At 45.0% G+C, this 20607-nt stretch overlaps 1 protein-coding gene across 2 annotated transcripts in view; it reads right to left on the bottom strand.

Moving 5' to 3' along the window:
* Positions 1-13034: 13034 nt before the first annotated feature.
* The window catches only part of LOC120913120, a 71435-nt gene continuing 63862 nt past the window's right edge, over positions 13035-20607 (bottom strand). For both annotated transcript variants that reach the window (XM_040322839.1, XM_040322837.1), the window contains exons 8-11: positions 20044-20206; positions 15037-15202; positions 14782-14876; positions 13035-13513 (exon numbers count right to left, since the gene is read on the bottom strand). In XM_040322839.1, the coding sequence (XP_040178773.1) occupies positions 13419-13513; positions 14782-14876; positions 15037-15202; positions 20044-20206 (519 nt within the window). In that variant the 3' untranslated portion in view covers positions 13035-13418. The remainder of the gene's footprint in view (positions 13514-14781; positions 14877-15036; positions 15203-20043; positions 20207-20607) is intronic.

Genomic DNA, 20607 nt, shown 5'->3' with positions numbered 1-20607 from the left:
TAACAACATCTCCTTGGCAATAAATCTCAAGATTAGTCAGAAAAAGGACAATAAAGAAACATTTCCCTATTGAACCTTGTCCAGACCAGACTCACCTCTTCCTAAGAAAGAACTACAAAAAGTTTATTTCCTCCTTCAGATATTTCCGGGTAGAATGGACAATGTCTTTGTTAGATGAGACAAGCAAAGCTGGCAGAGAAGTTCCGGCTTTTCACTGTGTCAGTAAGGCTGCATTCACATCTATGCGACAGCGGCGTACGGCGTACGCGGCGTATTTTGCCGCGAGTGTGTATCTTTTTTTTTTTTTTCAGATTCTTCCCATTGCTGTCAATGGGCGAACGCCAATGTCGCCTGAAAAAAAGGGTCCGGGACTTTTTTTCAGGCGACAGGCGTTCGGCGTCTATGAGATGTGAACCATCTCCATAGACAGCAATGGGAATTCTCCCCTCTAGCGGCAGAAGCGTCCGGCGTCGGGCGTTTTGTCGCATAGATGTGAATGGAGCCTAAGAGCTTCTTAAAGTAGAACTAAAACTTATTGGGCTAGATTCAGCAAGCATTTACGGCGGCGTATCTCCAGATACGCCGCCGTAATTTCAAATCTGCGTCGGCGTATCGTTACGCCGATTCTCCAAGGCAGATACGTCTAAAAAATAGGCTTCCTCCGCCGACGTAACTTGAATGCGGTGGCGTATAATTGTGTGCAATATTACATTGGCCACTAGGGGCGCTTCCGTTGTTTTCGGCGTAGAATATGCAAATTACCTAGTTATGTCGATTCACAAACGTACGTGCGCCCGGCGGTAGTTTTTTACGTCGTTTGCGTAAGGCGTTTTCGGTGTAACCTTGCTCCTGCTATTAGGTGGCGCAGCCAATGTTAAGTATGGACGTCGTTCCCGCTTCGAAATTTGAATTTTTTACGTTGTTTGCGTAAGTCATTCGCGAATAGGGCTGGACGTAATTTACGTTCACGTCGAAACCAGTACGTCGTTGCGGCGTACTTGGGAGCAATGCACACTGGGATATGTACACGGACGACGTCAATCACGTCAGGACATCACACATTAGCATAAAGCACGCCCCCTTCCACATTTGAATTACGCTGGCTTACGCCGGCCCCATTTACGCTACGCCGCCGCAACTTACGGAGCAAGTGCTTTGTGAATACTGCACTTGCTCCTGTAAGTTGCGGCGGCGTAGCGTAAATACGATATGCTGCGCCGCCGTAACATCAAGCGCAGCTACCGGAATCTAGCCCATTCAGTTTAATCTCCACTGGTATCAGCGGGAGGAATAGTGTCCTATCATTGGTATCAGTGGGAGGAATAGTGTCCCATCATTGGTGTCAGTGGGAGGAATAGTGTCCCATCATTGGTATCAGTGGAAGGAATAGTGTCCCATCATTGGTATCAGTGGAAGGAATAGTGTCCCATCATTGGTATCAGTGGTATGAATAGTGTCCCATCATTGGTGTCAGTGGGAGGAATAGTGACCCGTCATTGCTGTCAGTGGGAGGAATAGTGTCCCATCATTGGCATCAGTGGGAGGAATGGTGTCCCATCATTGGTGTCAGTGGAAGGAATAGTGTCCCATCATTGGTATCAGTGGGAGGGATAGTGTCCCATCATTGGTATCAGTGGGAGGAATAGTGCCCCATCATTGGTGTCAGTGGGAGGAATAGTGCCCCATCATTGGTGTCAGTGGAAGGAATAGTGTCCCATCATTGGTATCAGTGGGAGGAATAGTGTCCCATCATTGGTATCAGTGGAAGGAATAGTGTCCCATCATTGGTGTCAGTGGAAGGAATAGTGTCCCATCATTGGTATCAGTGGGAGGAATAGTGTCCCATCATTGGTATCAGTGGGAGGAATAGTGCCCCATCATTGGTGTCAGTGGGAGGAATAGTGTCCCATCATTGGTATCAGTGGGAGGAATAATGTCCCATCATTGGTATCAGTGGGAGGAATAGTGCCCCATCATCAGTTTTAGTGGAAGGAATACCTAAAGGCCGGATAAAGGCAAGCAAACTGACACATCTGGCCTGTGGGCTCTGAATTGAAGACCATTGCTCTAGACAAAAAAGTAAGGCACTAAAAAGCTAAAAAACAAACAGAAAAAGAAAAAACACAAAAACAGAGAGAAATTTGATGGTCTCCATCTGCTGTGGCGCTTCAATGTTTCCATCGTATCTTGGGGGGGGGGGGGGGGGGGGGGTCACAGAAAGTTGGTCTGAATGATGCTCAGTGGAAGAGGACCTGTGCATAAGGACAGAGAGGAGCGTCTGTAGGAGGCAGTGCTGGAAAAGAGGTTAGTATTGCAGCAAGAGATTTATTTTCTTATTTCAACCCCTGCCATGGTTATTTTATTTTTTGTTGTTTTCCCTAAACTTTTAACCCCCGACTTGCTAATGTTAAAGAGGATCTTTTCTGAGTTAAGAATATACTGTACACTTGGATAGAATATATATCATTTTATTTTATTGTCACTTTAAGTGACTGCACGTCTGTTGCAGTGTGGAGGAATGACGTCATGAAGAAATAAACAACCTACTTGTTGTAAAGTAATAAGAAGGGATCGGTGTGTTTGTTCATTTCTATTTATGTCCCGGTCTTTCCCATCAGTCTCCAGGGGACAGGAAATTCGTTGCATTCACTCTTTATTGTCATGACTTTAAATAGCTATGTAAAGCCTCACCTAAGACAACCATTCAGTATAAAATAGAAAGGAAAGGCAAAATGTTTCTACATACAAATAAAAAACATTATAAATACTATTTCCCCTTTTTTACTTTTTTATTCTAAGTGATCACATACCACCTGTTCTCAGATGCATAGAAGCTCACAGAGCTGGAGGAGGAAAAACAGCGGCACACTGGTCTTCCCGGTGAATTGCTGGGGGGGGGGGGAGTGTCTGGTCAAGTCTGATTATTGGAGGAGAACAGGCTAAGTTCCCAGCACAGCCAGAAAACTCACCATGCTAGGAGGGATGGAAAAAAGTCCCTGGAGCCAAAATCTTACTCCCAGGTCAGGGAGGCCAAAAATGGTCGCCGGAGTTCAAAATCGTACTCCCGGACCTGGGAGGCCAAAAATGGTCCCCGGAGGTCAAAATCGTACTCCCGGACCTGGGAGGCCAAAAATGGTTTCTGGAGGTCAAACTCGCACTCCCAGGCCTGGGAGGCCGAAAATAGTCCCCGGAGGTCAAAATCGTACTTCCGGACCTGGGAGGCCAAAAATGGTCTCTGGAGGTCAAAATCGCACTCCCGGGCATGGAAGGCCAAAAAGGGTCCCAGGAGGTCAAAATCGTAATCCCGGACCTGGGAGGCCGAAAATGGTCCTAGGAGGTCAAAATCGTACTCCCGAACCTGGGAGGCCAAAAATGGTCCTAGGAGGTCAAAATCGTACTCCCGGACCTGGGAGGCCAAAAATGGTCCTAGGAGGTCAAAATCGTACTCCCGGACCTGGCCGAAAATAGTCCCAAAAGTGGAAGTGACAGAGCTGTTACAACTTGTGTTAGAAACTGTTAAAGACTGTTGCCATAGGAGACAGCAAATCCTATACATGCAGATGTGGCGTGTTGCTGGATGCCTTTCCCTGCATGGCTGTCTACCTGTATTTCCGACAAGAACTTTTCCCGTCTGAAAATTTGAGACCCAGCTCTCAAATTTTTCTTGGCTGAAATTCTGGCAGAAAAATTCAGATGGAGCCTACACACAGTCGGAATTTCCGACCAAAAGCTCACATCGGACTTTTCTTGTCGGAATTTCCGATCGTGTGTACACGGCATTATTTGAGAAATGAGCAGCTGATGGTGCCTGTGACAGACTCACCTGGGACAGAGGCTTTTGGAGGGGACTGAATGCTAGCCTCTTGCCTTGCGATCATGGGCCCTGGCATTTGGGGGAACGGTGCTCTTTGTGAGCTGTATGCCTGGGGACCCTGTATATGCCATATTAGAGTGACTGATTCATACTGTTGGGACATACAGTGTAAGGAGATGCTAATGCCATCCCCTCCAGCCATCTGTTTGTTCTCTGTGCTAATTTAATTGACCCTGCTATTGTGTGAAGATGTCCTGTGTTTACACTTATGATAATGTGTATTGTATAGCAGTTGAGCGAGGAGACGTGACGTCTACCCTGAAAGGTCACCTAGTCTGGGTAAATGATTAGTTAATTAGCTCATGTTAATTTATGTTCTGGTTATCTCCTCTTTAACTGTATATAAGATTTTATTCTTGGTTCTAATAAACACTCCATGTTCAGCGACAAACAAGTCTCGTCTCGTTGTGTGCTTGTGAGCAGCTGGAATATCTGATATCTATATCCAGACTGATAGGAAGCGGTATATGATGAAAGCACTCAAGCGGAGTGTGGGACGTTCCGTTACAGTCCCATCATGGATGTTTCAGTTAACTACACTTGTGGCCTCACTGAGAAAAATGCAATCTAAACAGCCTATTCTATAGTCATGGGAAAGCTAATCTCCTGCTGGTGTTAAACATATATATATGTGTGTGTGTGTGTGTGTGTGTGTGTGTACAGGCTTCCCATAAGTGATGGCATTAGAGTTCCATGTGGCAGATCTGTTATTCTTCGCTAGCTAGTTGGAGCTCATTAATTATAATCCGTTTGGTGGAAGATGAAACAATAGATTCCAAGAAGTGTAGGCCTAGGGCTTCTGAGTACAGTGTTCCAGCAATGCAGTAAAGTGTTCTTGGGTAAAGATGTGTGCGCGCTGTGTTCGGTAATGGTGATAGTGGATAGATAAAGATTGAGCGGCTTGCTCTCTCACCAACGATCCAAATCGATTTGCCGTCTTCTGGACAGGAACATCAATGGCGACTCTCCGGCAGCGACTCCTCTGTCTCGGTCTTCCGTAGCGACTTTTCCTACACATCTGCACCAATGGGTAGGCGCTGTCGATTCTAGTAACAGAATGTCCGTCAGTGGGTAACAGGACCCGGCCTCTTAGGCCTCGCGGCGGAAGCAATGTTCCCTGTCGCAGGCTGCGACCTCTCTCTCTCTCACTGCCACACAGAGAGGTCCGTCTTACGTCAGGCCCAGGAGGAAGAGAGCGTGCCCGGGCTTCATAAGCTCATTTTACCATCGCTCCCAGCAACCTTCAGGCCACTGCAAGGGTCCCTGGGATTTGTAGCCTTATGCCCCCACACATGATCGGATTTTCCGTCGGAAAAACCTTGGATGTTTTTTCCGACGGAATTCCGCTCAATTCTTGGGGATATAGGGAGGGATAGTATTGGGGTTACAGGAAGGGTTATTCTTGGGGATATAGGGAGGATTAGTATTGGGGTTACAGGGAGGGTTATTCTTGGGGATATAGGGAGGGGTAGTATTGGGGTTACAGGGAGGGTTATTCTTGGGGATATAGGGAGGGATAGTATTGGGGTTACAGGGAGGGTTATTCTTGGGGATATAGGGAGGGATAGTATTGGGGTTACAGGAAGGGTTATTCTTGGGGATATAGGGAGGATTAGTATTGGGGTTACAGGGAGGGTTATTCTTGGGGATATAGGGAGGGGTAGTATTGGGGTTACAGGGAGGGTTATTCTTGGGGATATAGGGAGGGATAGTATTGGGGTTACATGGAGGGTTATTCTTGGGGATATAGGGAGGGGTAGTATTGGGGTTACAGGGAGGGTTATTCTTGGGGATATAGGGAGGGATAGTATTGGGGTTACAGGGAGGGTTATTCTTGGGGCTATAGAGAGGGATAGTATTGGGGTTACAGGGAGTGTAATTCTTGGGGATATAGGGAGGGATAGTATTGGGGATACAGGGAGGGTAATTCTTCGTGATATAGGGAGGGATAGTATTGGGGTTACAGGGAGGGTTATTCTTGGGGATATAGGGAGGGATAGTATTGGGGTTACAGGGAGGACTATTCTTGGGGATATAGAGAGGGATAGTATTGGGGATACAGGGAGGGTAATTCTTGGGGATATAGGGAGGGATAGTATTGGGGTTACAGGAAGGGTTATTCTTGGGGATATAGGGAGGGATAGTATTGGGTTACAGGGAGGGTTACTCTTGGGGACATAGGGAGGGATAGTATTGGGGATACAGGGAGGGTAATTCTTGGGGATATAGGGAGGGATAGTATTGGGGTTACAGGGAGGGTTATTCTTGGGGATATAGGGAGGGATAGTATTGGGGTTACAGGGAGGGTTATTCTTGGGGATATAGGGAGGGATAATATTGGGGTTACAGGGAGGGTTATTCTTGGGGATATAGGGAGGGATAGCATTGGGGATACAGGGAGGGTAATTCTTGGGGATATAGGGAGGGATAGTATTGGGGTTACAGGGAGGGTTATTCTTGGGGATATAGGGAGGGTTATTCTTGGGGATATAGAGAGGGATAGTATTGGGGTTACAGGAAGGGTTATTCTTGGGGATATAGGGAGGATTAGTATTGGGGTTACAGGGAGGGTTATTCTTGGGGTTATAGAAAGGGATAGTATTGGGGTTACAGGGAGGGTTATTCTTGGGGATATAGGGAGGGATAGTATTGGGGTTACAGGGAGGGTTATTCTTGGGGATATAGGGAGGGATAGTATTGGGGTTACAGGGAGGGTTATTCTTGGGGATATAGAGAGGGATAGTATTGGGGTTACAGGGAGAGTTATTCTTGGGGATAAAGGGAGGGATAGTATTGGGGTTACAGGGAGGGTAATTCTTGGGGATATAGGGAGGGATAGTATTGGGGTTACGGGGAAGGTTATTCTTGGGGATATAGAGAGGGATAGTATTGGGGTTACAGGGAGGGTAATTCTTGGGGATATAGGGAGGGATAGTATTGGGGTTACAGGGAGGGTTATTCTTGGGGATATAGGGAGGGATAGTATTGGGGTTACAGGGAGGGTTATTCTTGGGGATATAGGGAGGGATAGTATTGGGGTTACAGGGAGGGTTATTCTTGGGGATATAGGGAGGGTTATTCTTGGTGAATATAGAGAGGGATAGTAATGGGGTTACAGGGAGGGTTCTTCTTGGGGATATAGGGAGGCATAGTATTGGGGTTACAGGGAGGGTAATTTTTGGGGATATAGGGAGGGTTAGTATTGAGGTTACAGGGAGGGATAATCTTTGTTTGCCTAAGTTTTAGGCTTGCTGGAGAAAGGACATAATGATGCTGATCATAATGCCACAAAAGAAAATAATTGTTGGATGTGGCAAAGACCATGCTAATGTCCCCTTGTGGTGGTGAGTTTTGTGATGGCAACCATACGGCAAACTCCAGCTCACAGCAGCCGTTCAATAATTAATCTGCAAGATATCAAATAGATGACTTATTCACTCATTGATCATCACAGTCACCTTAAGCTCTTGCCAAACATTTACCTAAATTTCCCGGTAGGAGAAAGTTTATTGTTTGTTTTGGACATCTATCCACCCTTTCCTGTCCCCCGCCGCTACTTCTTGTGCTCCACCGTCCTTCACTATTAAAATGATTCAATACTATTTATTCTGCTCAGTTGTAGAGTAGAACTTTATTACAATGTTCTACCTCCACTATGATGACATTGTTTTATAAAATATTTGCTGGTAATAAAGAATATTTGAGCAAATTTTATTGCAGTTTTTCGTTTTTTTTGACTCGCTGTTTTGTATACCCATGTGCACCTTTCCCCTCTTTGTCAGTTTTAAATTGATCTGAGTGGTTGCCGTGCTTCTTCTCAGCACCGAGACAAAGTCAACCGTGCCGAGGGTGAAGATGGGAGACTGCCCCCCCCCCCTTTGCGTGGATGCAGAGCTCCCACCTTCTTTCACCCCCCAGTACACAAAGCTCGCCCACCTCTAGTCCCCTCAAGAACAGATGTCCCCCTCTTCCCCAGTACAGAGCACCCCCCCACATCCTACAACCCCCCAATACACAGAGCTCCCCCCACCTCCCAGCACCCTCAAATGCATACACCTTTCCCACCTCTCAGCACCCCCTAAGACACAGATCTCCCCCACCTTCTAGCACCTCCCAATACACAGAGCTCCTCCATCTCCTAGCACCCCCTAAAATATAAAGTTCCCCCACCTCCTATTATCCCCCTGATGGACAGAGCTCCCCCACTTCCTAATACCCCCAATACACAAAGCTCCCCCTGTCCTAATACCCTGAATACACAGAGCTCCCCCACGTCCTAATACCCCCAATACACAGAGCTTCCCCCCGTCCTAATACCCCCAATACACAGAGCTCTCCCCACTTCCTAATACCCCCAATACACAGAGCTCCCCTCACTTCCTAATACTCCCAATACACATAGCACCCACCACTTCCTAGCACCCCCCCCATACACAGAGCTCCCCACCTCCCAGCATCCTCAAATGCAAAGATCTACCCCACCTTCTAGCACCTCCCAATACACAGAGCTCCTCCACCTCATAGCACCCCCTAAAACATACAGTTCCCCCCACCTCCTATTATCCCCCTGATACACAGAGCTCCCCCACTTACTAATACCCCCAATACACAGAGCTCCCCCACTTACTAATACCCCCAATACACAGAGCTCCCACACCTCCCAGCATCCTCAAATGCAAAGGTCTCCCCCAACCTCCCAATAGCCCCCGGATACACAGAGCTCCCCCCACTTCCTAATACCCCCAATATACAGAGCTTCTCCCACTTCCTAATACCACCCAATACACAGAGCTTCCTCCCACTTCCTAATACCACCCAATACACAGAGCTTCCTCCCACTTCCTAATACCACCCAATACACAGAGCTTCCTCCCACTTTCTAATACCACCCAATACACAGAGCTTCCTCCCACTTCCTCATACCTCCAATACACAGAGCTCCCCCACCTTCTAGCCCCCCAATAAACAGATCTCCCCCACCTCCTAGCAATCCCCAGGAATTGGCCATCAACCATATCACCCAAATTAAGGAGAGGTGCAGATAGAGAATAAATATTAATAAAGATGAGAGAATAAAAGATGGATATACTGTAGGACTTGAACACTTTACAGTTGTTTCCTCTGTATACCAATTCAGGTCCATATAGAAATGGTTTGACCAATTTGGTGTGGAGGAACTTGAGTGTCCTGCACATAGCCCTGAACTTCACCCTACTGAAATTGAAGCACCAAAGTGGGAGGTTTCCTCATTCAACATCAGCACCTGACCTTGCAAATGGACCCAATTTTTCTATAGACAGTCCAAAATCTTGTGAAAAGTGTTCCCAGAAAAGGAGAGGATACATAATAATAATGACCATGGGGGATAGTAGGGACAATTCCTTATTAATGGGCATTGGTGGGAGGAAGGGGAGATTCTATATTAATGACCATGGGAGAAGTGGAGGAGCAACTCCATATTAATTGCCATGTGGGTAGGGAAGGGAAATTCAATATTAATGGCCATGAGGGAGGGGCCATTTCATATTAATGGACATGGGGGAGGGGAGCAACTCTATATAAATGGCCATGGTGGGAGGGGACGAGCAACTGCATATTAAATGCCTTGGATGGAGAAGAGGAGCAATGCCATATTATAGGCAATGATGGGAGGGGCAACTCTATATTAATAACCATGGGGGAGAGGAGGGGAAATCAATATTAATGACCAAGGGGGAGGAGAGGAGCAACTCCATATTAACAGCCATAGGGTAGGAGAGGGCCATGGACATGTAGGAGAGGAGGGGGCGACTCCATATTAATGGCCATAGTGGGAGGGGACAAGCAACTGCCTATTAATGGCCTTGGGGGGAGAAGAGGAGCAACTCCATAGTAATGGCCATGAGGGGAGGGGCACCTCTAAATTAATGACCATGGGGGGAGGGAAGTGGAAAATCCATATTAATGACCAAGGGGGAGGGGAGAAGCAACTTCACATTAACGGCCATGGGGTAGGAGAGGGCCAACTCCATATTAATGGCCATGGGGTAGGAGAGGGCCAACTCCATATTAATGGCCATGGGGTAGGGGAGGGTCAACTCCATATTAATGGCCATGAGTGGAGGGCAGCTCCATGTTAATGGCCGCGGGGAGGGGCAGCTCCATATCAATTGGCATAGGGTAGGGGATGGGCAACTCCGTTTTAATGGCCATGTGGGTAGGGGAGGGACATCCATATTATTGGCCATGGTAGCAGAGGACAAGCATATCTATATTCATGGCCATGGGGGGGGGGGGGGAAACTCTATATTAATGGCCATGTTGGGGATGGGCAACCTTATAATAATGGACATGAGGGGAGGGGCAACTCCATATTAATGGCCATGGTAGGAGGAGATAAGTGGGTCTATATTAATGGTCATCAGGGGAAGGGAGGAGCAACTCCATTATAAAGACCATGGGGGGTAGGGGAGGGACACATCCATATTAATAGCCATGATAGCAGTGGACAAGCAAATCTACATTGATGGCCATGGGGGGAGGGGAGGAGCAACTCCGTATTAATGGCCATGGGGGGTAGGGGACGGGCAACCCTATATTAATGGACAAGAGGGGGGGGGGGGTAGCTTCATATTAATGGTTTATTTTTTATTTTCTAAATAGGTTCCTTTAAGCTAGTGCATTGTTGGTTCACTTACCTTTTCCTTCCATTTCCCTTCTAAATGTTTAAATCCGACGGCTTTTCCGTAGTCCATACCTTTGCATGGGTTGCGCCTGCCTATATGTGTTTTAACTTTAGGCCGAACGTACGCCTTATGTAAACGGCGTATACTCATGCGACGGGCGCAAGTACGTTCGTGAATCAGCATATCTCGGTCATTTGCATATTCGGCGCGTAAATCAATGGAAGCGCCCCTTGCGGCCAGCGTAAATATGCGCCCAGGCTCTGACGGCGTAGGAGACTTACGTCGGTCGTATGAAGCCAACATTCAGGCGTAACTTGCTTGCAGAATCAGGCGCATAGATACGACGGCGCATCCGTGCACTTACGCGGCGTATCAGTAGATACGTCGGCGTAAGTGCTTTCTGGATCTGGGCCAAAGTATGTATAAAATAGAAAAATAAAAGAAATACAATGTTATCTGGAGATTAAAGTGTCTGTTTTGTCTCCAGTTATTTTCAGCTAATAAAGTAACTTCACCTCGATGGCAGTTATTTATCAGCAGAGAACGATTTTAAAATGTAAATGAATAACATTTATTGATATAACTATAAAGTCTATAAAGTCCATTATATGAAGGCAAGGCTGAGATTTGATTACGTAGGAGATTAATTACAGGCAATATGCTGATTCCAGTCTGTTCCAGATATAATTTAATTTATTTCCTAATTTCTTATACAGGGATATGCGCCCTTTGAATTTGTGTATCAATTTTATATAACAAAACAACTTTTCCTTCATTGCAGTTCTTCGTATCCAAATTGTTTGATGTTCAGCATTGTTTTTCCCCGTTGTGGAGCCATCAGATATATTTTTCATGTTACACGCAGCATGATAATAATGTGTCAGGTATTATTTATTACCATTACTTCCCTCTCAGACTGTTTTCTCTGGACGTCCCCTGCCATGCCAAGGCGTCCCAACTGGGAGTCCCATTTTGCTGATGAGCCAGTGTTTAACTGTCAAATGTGAGTTGCCAATTGTCTTTTACTACAATACATATGTAATGTATTACACTTAAATTGCTCCCTCCTATTCTCTTTATTTTCCATTTTTGGAATCAACCTGGTCATACGCTTTAGAGTCAAATTGTACAACCTCACTACAATATACACTATATTATCAAAAGTATTGGAACACCACATGCACTTTAATGACATCCCGGTCTCAGTCTGTAGGGTTCAATATTGAGTTGGCCCCGCCCTTTGCAGCTATAACAGCTTCAACTCTTCTGGGAAGGCCGTCCACAAGGTTTAGGAGTGCGTCTATGGGAATGTTTGACCATTCTTCCAGAAGAGCATTTGTGAGGTCAGGCACTGATGTTGGACAAGAAGGCCTGGCTCGCAGTCTCCGCTCTAATTCATCCTATAGGTGTTCTATCAGGTTGTGCAGGCCAATTAAGTTCCTCCACTCCAAACTTGCTCATCTATGTCTTTATGGACCTTGCTTTGTGCACTGGTCCAAATCATTTGGTGAAGGGGGAATACGGGTAAGGGGTTGTTTTTCAGGGGTTGGGATTGGCCCCTTAGTTCCAGTGAAGGAAACTTTTAAGACGTCAGCATACCAAGATATTGTGGACAATTTCATGCTCCCAACTTTGTGGGAACAGTTTGGGGATGACCCCTTCCTGTTCCAACATGACTGCGCACCAGTGCACAAATTAAAGGCTTTTAATTGTAATTATTGAATGGTTTGGGCTGATTGGAATTATTATAATAATAATCATCATAACAATCATAATAATAAAAATATTATTATTAGACGGAAAATAAAATATATTTTTTAATTATTATAACTATTATAATGCAATAATAACAATAATTATCATGATCATACTAACATTATTATTATTATTATTATTATTATTATTTATATTATTTATATTATTATTTATAAATATTATAATTTAGGAAGACCAAGAGACATTAGTTTTTTAAGACCTCTTTATTGCAAAACAATAAAAATTAGTGCAAAGAGGGAAAAAAAAAAAAAACATTATATTTAAGGAAGCTAAGGTTCTTCTGTAGGAAGCAGCTGCAATAAAACAAATTTACACCAATATTTTTCATCTTGACAATAAAACTGATGTTGCTGACAATTTGTCAAAATCAGCAGTGGCAGGATCTCTAACGCCCTGTACACACAATTGGAAATTCCGACAATAGAAGTCCGATGTGAGCTTTTGGTTGGAAATTCCGGCAGTGTGTACGGCATGTTTTCTGTCGGAATTTCCACCAAGAAAAATTTAAGAGCTGCTTCTCAAATTTTCAGACGGGAAAAGGTCTTGTCGGAAATTCCGACAAATCCTACGCATGCTCGGAATCAAGTCAAGTCAACGCATGCTTGGAATCATTGAACTTAATTTTTCTCGGCTCGTCGTAGTGTTGTACGTCACCGCGTTCTTGACGGTCGGAATTTGTTGTGACTGTGTGTATGCAACACAAGTTTGAGCCAAAATTCAGTCGGAAAAAAAATCCACGGTTCTCTTGTCGGAATTTCCGATCGTGTGTATGTGGCATTACAGGTTGCCAGTTTGTACCAATGGAATTGCGCCCTCTGTAGACAGTCAAATGTCGCCCCCATCGCTAGCGTTCGGGTCAGCAACAGAAGCACATTCCGCTGCATCTGGCTACAGAGGGAGCGATTCCAGGGGTGCACAGGCAACCATTTTAACAAGCCAATATCACCCGTGTGTCATCACAATAATCAATAAATACAATAAAATACAATAAAATATGATAAAATACAATACAATGTTATAAATTAGCACTAAGAACGCCTGCATTCTTCTTGTAGCATTTACTTCATATCAACATGTGTCCTTTTTTCGACTTTTTGTTATTCCTACAACGCACTGTGTTCCATGTTCTTAGCAGTTTCGAAGATCTGCATTATTTTAGCAGCTGGCACACAGCCTTCCCGTAATATGGTGATTGATCCTGGAAAGAGACAGACACGTGTTAGAGAATATATCCTGGAATCAAATCGCTTTATTACAAAAAAATGAGAATAATTAATTCCCTGTGTTATCTTCTAGCTTTCTAGACTTTGTGGTTAGGAGTCTGATGTGTGTGGGATAGTGCTTGGCTCTGATGGACATACAATGGAGTATGTCTTGCTCTAATGGACATACAATGGAGTATGTCTTCCTCTGATGGACATACAACAGAGTACGTCTTCCTCTGATGGACATACAATCGAGTACATCTTCCTCTGATGGACATACAAAGGAGTATGTCTTCCTCTGATGGACATACAATGGAGTATGTCTTCCTCTGATGGACATACAATGGAGTATGTCTTCCTCTGATGGACATACAACGGAGTATGTCTTCCTGTGATGGACATACAATGGAGTACAACTTTCTCTAATAGATATACAATGGAGTATGTTTTTCTCTGAATGATATACACTATATTACCAAAAATATTGGGACACCTGTCTTTACACACACATAAACTTTAATGGCATCCCAGTCTTAGTCTGTAGGGTTCAATATTGAGTTGGCCCACCCTTTGCAGCTATAACAGCTTCAACTCTTCTGGGAAGGCCGTCCACAAGGTTTAGAGTGTGTCTATGGGAAAGTTTGACTTTTCTTCCAGAAGCGCATTTGTGAGGTCAGGCTCTGATGTTGGACTAAAAGGCCTGGCTCGCAGTCTCTGCTCTAATTCATCCCAAAGGTGTTCTATCGTTTTGAGGTCAGGCCAGTCAAGTTCCTCCACCAAAAACTCACGCATCCATGTCTTTATGGACCTTGCTTTGTGCACTGGTGTTGGAACAGGAAGGGGTTGGGAGCATAAAATTGTTCAAAATGTCTTGGTTTGGTATGCGGACGCCTTTAAGAGTTCCCTTCACTGGAACTAAGGGGCAAAGACCAACCCCTGAAAAACAACCCCACACCATAATCCTCCCTCCACCAAATGATTTGGACCAGTGCACAAAGCGAAGTCCATAAAGACATGGATGAGTGAGTTTGGGGTGGAGGAACTTGAATAGTCATGATAGGTATTTGGGTACTGATTGATGTATTTGACTAATGTGTACTAGTGATATCCCAATGAGGCATGTACTGTAATTGATGGGTGAGCTTCTCCCATGAACCAAAGAACTGGAACATTGGCCTTATATTCTAGAATTATTTTTATCCATTCATTTTCATTTCTTAGCACTGCTAACTAATTATAATGATCAATTTATAATATTTACCTTCATCTATTTTGGTACAGATGACTACAGTTGATCCCACAAGCTCATTAGAATTACCATCACACAGAACTGCATCAAGTTTTTCACTTAAACGTCTGTTTAAAAAAATATAATAAAAAAATATTACAGCAATCTAAAAAAAAAATTGCAATTATTATTTATATGCATATCGACACAGCAAACTAAATTTGATTCATTTAGAGTTTACATTGGTCTTAAAAAATTCCTATATAAAATGCCTTAGCTGCTACTTACGATATGACATGATCATGATGAGTGCTGTCGCTTTCTCCACTGGGGTTGGCAGAGGTGATCGCCAACGGTCCCGTCATATCGGCAAGATGGGCTGTGACGGAATGGTCAGGAACTCTAATCATGATGGAGTCCGGTGTCCCAACATATTCATACGCGGGTCCCACACCTACAAAGCACAGTCTAGTTAGTTAGAGTATATCAAAATCAACTAAAAAATTTACTGGCAGGTCATCACAGGCATTCTTGAAACAACATACTCAAAGAGGAACGTTTGGACTTCCAAGTGTGGTCAGATTGGTAAATATGTTACGCATTTCGAGGGGCGACCACATTTTCATCAGGGCTCAACAACACAGGATAACAGTCCAAAACAACTTACTCAAAGAGGCATTGGGAACTTTTAGACTTGTATGTGATTAAGGAAAACTTCAAACAAGTTCAATAGCTTTGGCGATTCAGCTCCTGCACATCAAGGCTTCCCCTCCCGATGGGCACCATTGCACCAACCCAAACCATAGAAATAGAGAAAGTAGCACCAAGTCAAAATCGGATAAAAGAGTCCGAGATCATTTTAATTGTTGGTAAAAAAGGTCATACAAAAACAGCAAACTTTTTTTCGGGGGCAACTACTCCGCCTTCATCAGGAATCAAAATAGGATAGACCTTGGATGGACTCCACCAGGACTGGGATCGAAAAAACCCAAGACCTTTGCTGTATCTGGCAAAGGCTCTTCTTACTTAGCCACCTGAAACACTGGATAGACTTCCTAACTGATCTCTTAGGACAATTTTACCTTGTCTCTTGGTACTCGTGAACCTTGAACTCCTTGCTCCACCCATGAATGTCCTATTGAAACCAAGCCTTTGCATTTCCTTTTTGCCAGGTTATTGTGCTCTACTCCAGACAATCTCTTGTGCCTGTCTCTTCTACTGCCCTCCGTATCTTCACCAACACTCATAACCAACCTTGGCTTGTTCCACGATTACGCCTCTACTTGATCCCAAACTGTAACCATTTGTTATGAACCTTGGATTGTTTCTCAACTACTCTTCCATTTGATCCCACTTGTTACCAACCTTTGGCTTCTTTACTGACTATGCTCCTGCTTGATCCCTACCTGCTATACCTGCTACTGGACCCCGGCTTGCTCATCTCTGGGTAGGGTGATTGCCCCCTCCCTTGGGACTACAGCCCCCTCCCTTGGGACTACATCCCTGCGGGGAGACGCTGTGTCTCCCCGCAGGGATGTAGTCTCAAGGAAGGGGGCGAGCACGCTGACTAACCCCCAGCCAGAAATGGACAAGCTTAATGAGGAACAGGAAGTGAGAAATTCAGACAAAGAAAAAAAACATTTAGAAGGGAAATCGAAGGAAAAGGTAAGTGAATCAACAATGCACTAGCTTAAAGGAACCTATTTAGAAAATAAAAAACAAACCTTTACAATCCCCTTTAACACGCAGCAAAACCCATCTCCACCAACAGGAGCTCTGGTGAATACCTGTCAGGTCACCCAAGGCCAGGTGACAGATGCACAACGTTGGGTCAGTAGTGCACCGCTATGATAGTGGACCCTACGGCTGACTGCTGCGGTTGGAACCCTGTGTGGTGCAGGAAGGCAGGTGCACTGGGGTGCCAACACGGATCCCACAGGTAGCTAGAACGTGAGATTCCCCAGTGGCGCGGAGTCTAGGAGCCAGCTGGTGTTCACCAGAGCCTCTAGTGGTGAGGATGGACTTTGCTGCAGCTGTATCCAGGTCGCGGCCCCTGGGGTCTCCCAGCTCACACTCACGGTAGGCTATAGGTGAACAAGTCAAGGGTCACAAGCACGCAGGGATAATCGAGAACATGCCAAAGGTCAGGGTCAAGCAATTGGGGATGGTCGGGAACACGCCAAGATCGGCAACAGAGACAAACGTAGAGCACATGGCAAACAGGAAACCAAACACACAATATTGCATGGCAAGGCAGGCTTGGAGAACACAGTGTTAAATAGTGGTTCCTGTTGAGACTAGGGTAGAGCCACACTGAGGGAAGTTTACTTAACCATGAAGGTGTGAGGGAGCAAGCCCTAAGGCTGATACATAGACAAGGTAAGAGACAGACAGGTCATGAAAGTATTACTGCAAGGTCATGACAATACCAGTTAGTGCTTAGACCCCGTTGCATTGCTGCTCAATAACTACTGTCATGGTGTTTCTTTATGTGTACAATTTAGTATGGGTTCTAATACAGACCCGTGAGATCTTTGATGAACATGGAGTTCATCCAAGTTCTATCCTGTGTTAAGCCCCTGGTGAAGGGAAAGTGGCGTTGCCCCCAAAACGCCTTGGCTGTTTTTATACAACTTATTTTTTTATCAGCAATGAAAAGGATATTGAGTTCTTTAAACCAGGCAGTGTGCACATAAATGATGTCAGGCCTTTAAGGAAGCTAGTCAACATTTTACCATTAAACTCAATAGAGCGTGAAATGTAGTTTAATTATTAACACAAACTATCTCAAGTTTTATTACACAGAAACAGAACGGCTACTGTTGACGGGTTTACTAACGTATCGTAGAATAATCGTTAGCTAATTTGCTTTCACCTTGTACACCGTGACTCATTATTGTATCACAAGTGAAATTTGTCTACTGTGAGCAGGAAGATCTGCAAAGTGCTAATAGCTGTCATTAGCCACACCATTTGGCCAGGAGGGAATCGGAATTGGTTTCAGGTGGGAAGATGCTGACACTTGCAAAGCTGCTTTAACAGTTTATGAGCGTATTATGTGTGCGTTTTTTTTTTCCTTTTTAAGATATCAAGAATACAATCAAACAAAAAGAATGGAACTTTAGGCGATTTGAAATGGGATTGCAAGTAGCGATTGTAAGCTTTTCGTTAGCCGCCGGTAACTGAGCCGGGGGCGCGCGGGGCAGGCGCTATCAGCACAGCTGCATTCACCCCAATTCACGCAAATATATGCGGCCGCTCGACACCAAAGCCCACCCACCGAGAGGTTGCATATTTGCATGCAGCCAGCACCAGGGGGTTAAAGGGGTTGTAAAGCTTTGCATTTTTTCACTATAATGCATCCTATGCATTAAGGTGAAAAAACACCCTGCACGCTCCGGCCCACCCGAGCCCCATTTTACTTACCTGAGCACCGAATCTCTGTGGGTGTGATCCCTCGTCGTTCTCTCAGCGGCTCTCTTTCCTCAATCTACCTCATTGGATAGATTGATAGCAGTGCAGCCATTGGCTCCCGCTGCCGTCAATCCAATCCAGTGACGCAGCGTGCCGGGGGGCGGGGCCAAGTCATACACTCAGCGGCTATGCACACATAGGCCCAGATTCACAGAGAGCAAGGCGCACATTACGCCGCCGTAGAGCAAACACCGTACGCCACGCCAAAGCAGCGCGGAGAGGCAAGCATTGCTTTCAGAAAGCCAGTGCTCCCAACGCTGCGCCAGCGTGGCGTGGGTTTCGAAGGCGCACGCTGGCGTAGGTTCAAGGTAAGTATGACATGTTTGTTATTTAAAAATAAAAATAAAATTAACCTTTAGTGTCTCTTTAAGATTACATGAGATGGTAAGAGGGGGGGGGGGGTGTGGAGAAGAAAAATAATTGCACACTCCCGGAAGAGAAAAGGCCCACGATAGGGAGTTGACTCTTCCGAAATTAGTCAAAAGTTCAAAGGTGCCTTTTAGTGAATAAAAATGTACTAATGGAAAAGAAAAATACTAAAAGTATTTAAAGTACTTGACTCTTTTGTGGTTTTACCAGCAACATTTTAAGTTGGTGACAGGGTCTCTTTAACCATCTTACAACAGCTACATTTCTCCTTCCCCATTGCATTTTGCTGAAATAGAGACATTTTGGCAAAATTTGGGCAAATTGGAAACTCAGTTTTGCTCATCTATTTATTTTGATAAAGACAATTTACTAAAGGCAAATAGGCAATAGGCAATACCTTGCCTGATCTCCCGGGTTAGAGCCTCAGCCGGGCTTCTTACTCAAACTGGTGTCAAGCCTAACCACTGAGTTACAGCTCTCCCAGGACCAGGGCAGTCTTTAAGGCAGGGCAAAAGGGGAAGCTGCCCTGGGCCCTGTCATTGTTGTGGGGCCCAAAGCAGCTGCCTCATACTTGCCAACTATTCCAGTTTAAATTCCCTTGAAGTTTTAGTCCTGTGCGGTGTCCTGATATCTCAGTGTGAAGTGTTGCTACTAATGCTGCCCAGCTCTGCCCTATTGTTGTGTACAGATGACTCACCTGCAGACCCGGCGTTTACATAACGGGAGCATTCGATAGCCGAGGCCGGCGGCATGGATATGTAAATAAAGGCGTCAACAGTATATTATGCCCCTCTGCAGTGAAGTGATGATGTGCTGTAACCTCTAACAACCGATCAACAAGAAGAAATCATGTGCTGTAACCTCTAGCAACTAATCAGTGAGCCGTAATGCGTGCTGTAACCTCTAGCAACCAGTCAGTAAGTGGTAATGATATGCTGTAACCTCTGGCAACCAATCGCAATCACTGCCTGATCTGATACAGTAAACGGATTTTAAGTCTAGCTGATATTTATTGTATGTCTCAGTGCAGGTGGAGAGCAGAATTGCATGGGGGGGGGGGGCAAGAATTTTTTTTGCCCCGGGTCCAATCAACATTAAAGACGACCCTGCCCAGGACTCTTTGTCGTGCCTTTTTGTGCCCTATCCCCTCTGCACCACTTCCAGGTGTATAGTGCGCTTAGTTTGCAAGGGAAGCCACTCTCAGCATCTTGGCCTCAGTAAGGTACGTGACACCATCAAGTTTATTTTTTTATTTTCCCACGTACTGAACACGAACACAGATTAATTACTGTCATTCACTTTCGCTTAGTAAACAGTCTTGTTGCCTTTAGTGAACCAACCCTGGTGTTGCAACAGCTTCCACTCGGCTTGGGCACACTTAGCAGCAAAATGTCCCCAGGCACTATACTGATGTAATGACAGGCTTGTGTCACAATATTGCAAATCACTTACCTAATCTTTTGAGCCATTCGCCTTTCTTTACAATGCAGCTTATCCCTCCGGGGTATACCATGTCCATGAACCTCCATAGAAGTGGGCTGAAAGGGGGATTGATGACCCTCAGCTGATCCAGGTTGGAAATGCAGATGCAAATAGGTTTTTCTGAAGGTCTTTCCTGTAACATAAGCCAACGTATCAGTAAATGAACTGTAAAGGAAGCCCCAAATATTCTCAGTCCTAATACATGGACTCGCTTTAATATGCTATATCTACACTATATGGCCAAACCTATGTGGACAGCCCCCAGATGATGGACTTCAAAAGAGTACTGTTAATACTACAGGTTACAAAGTCATTTTAGATAACTGCCTGCTTCCAATCTTGTAACATTTTGGTGAAGACCCTTCTATATTCCAGCATGAATGGGCCACTGCGTAGAAAGCCAGCTTCATAAAGCCATGGTTTGGACAGTATGATGTGGAGGAACTCAAGTGTCCTACATAGAGCCCTGAGACCTCAACCCTACTGAATACCTTTGGGATCAGCTCCTCTCATCCAATATTCGGTACCTGACCT

This window comes from Rana temporaria, chromosome 9, assembly GCF_905171775.1.
Source record: "Rana temporaria chromosome 9, aRanTem1.1, whole genome shotgun sequence".
NCBI lineage: Eukaryota > Metazoa > Chordata > Amphibia > Anura > Ranidae > Rana > Rana temporaria.
This window is presented reverse-complemented; position numbering and strand designations above follow the sequence as displayed.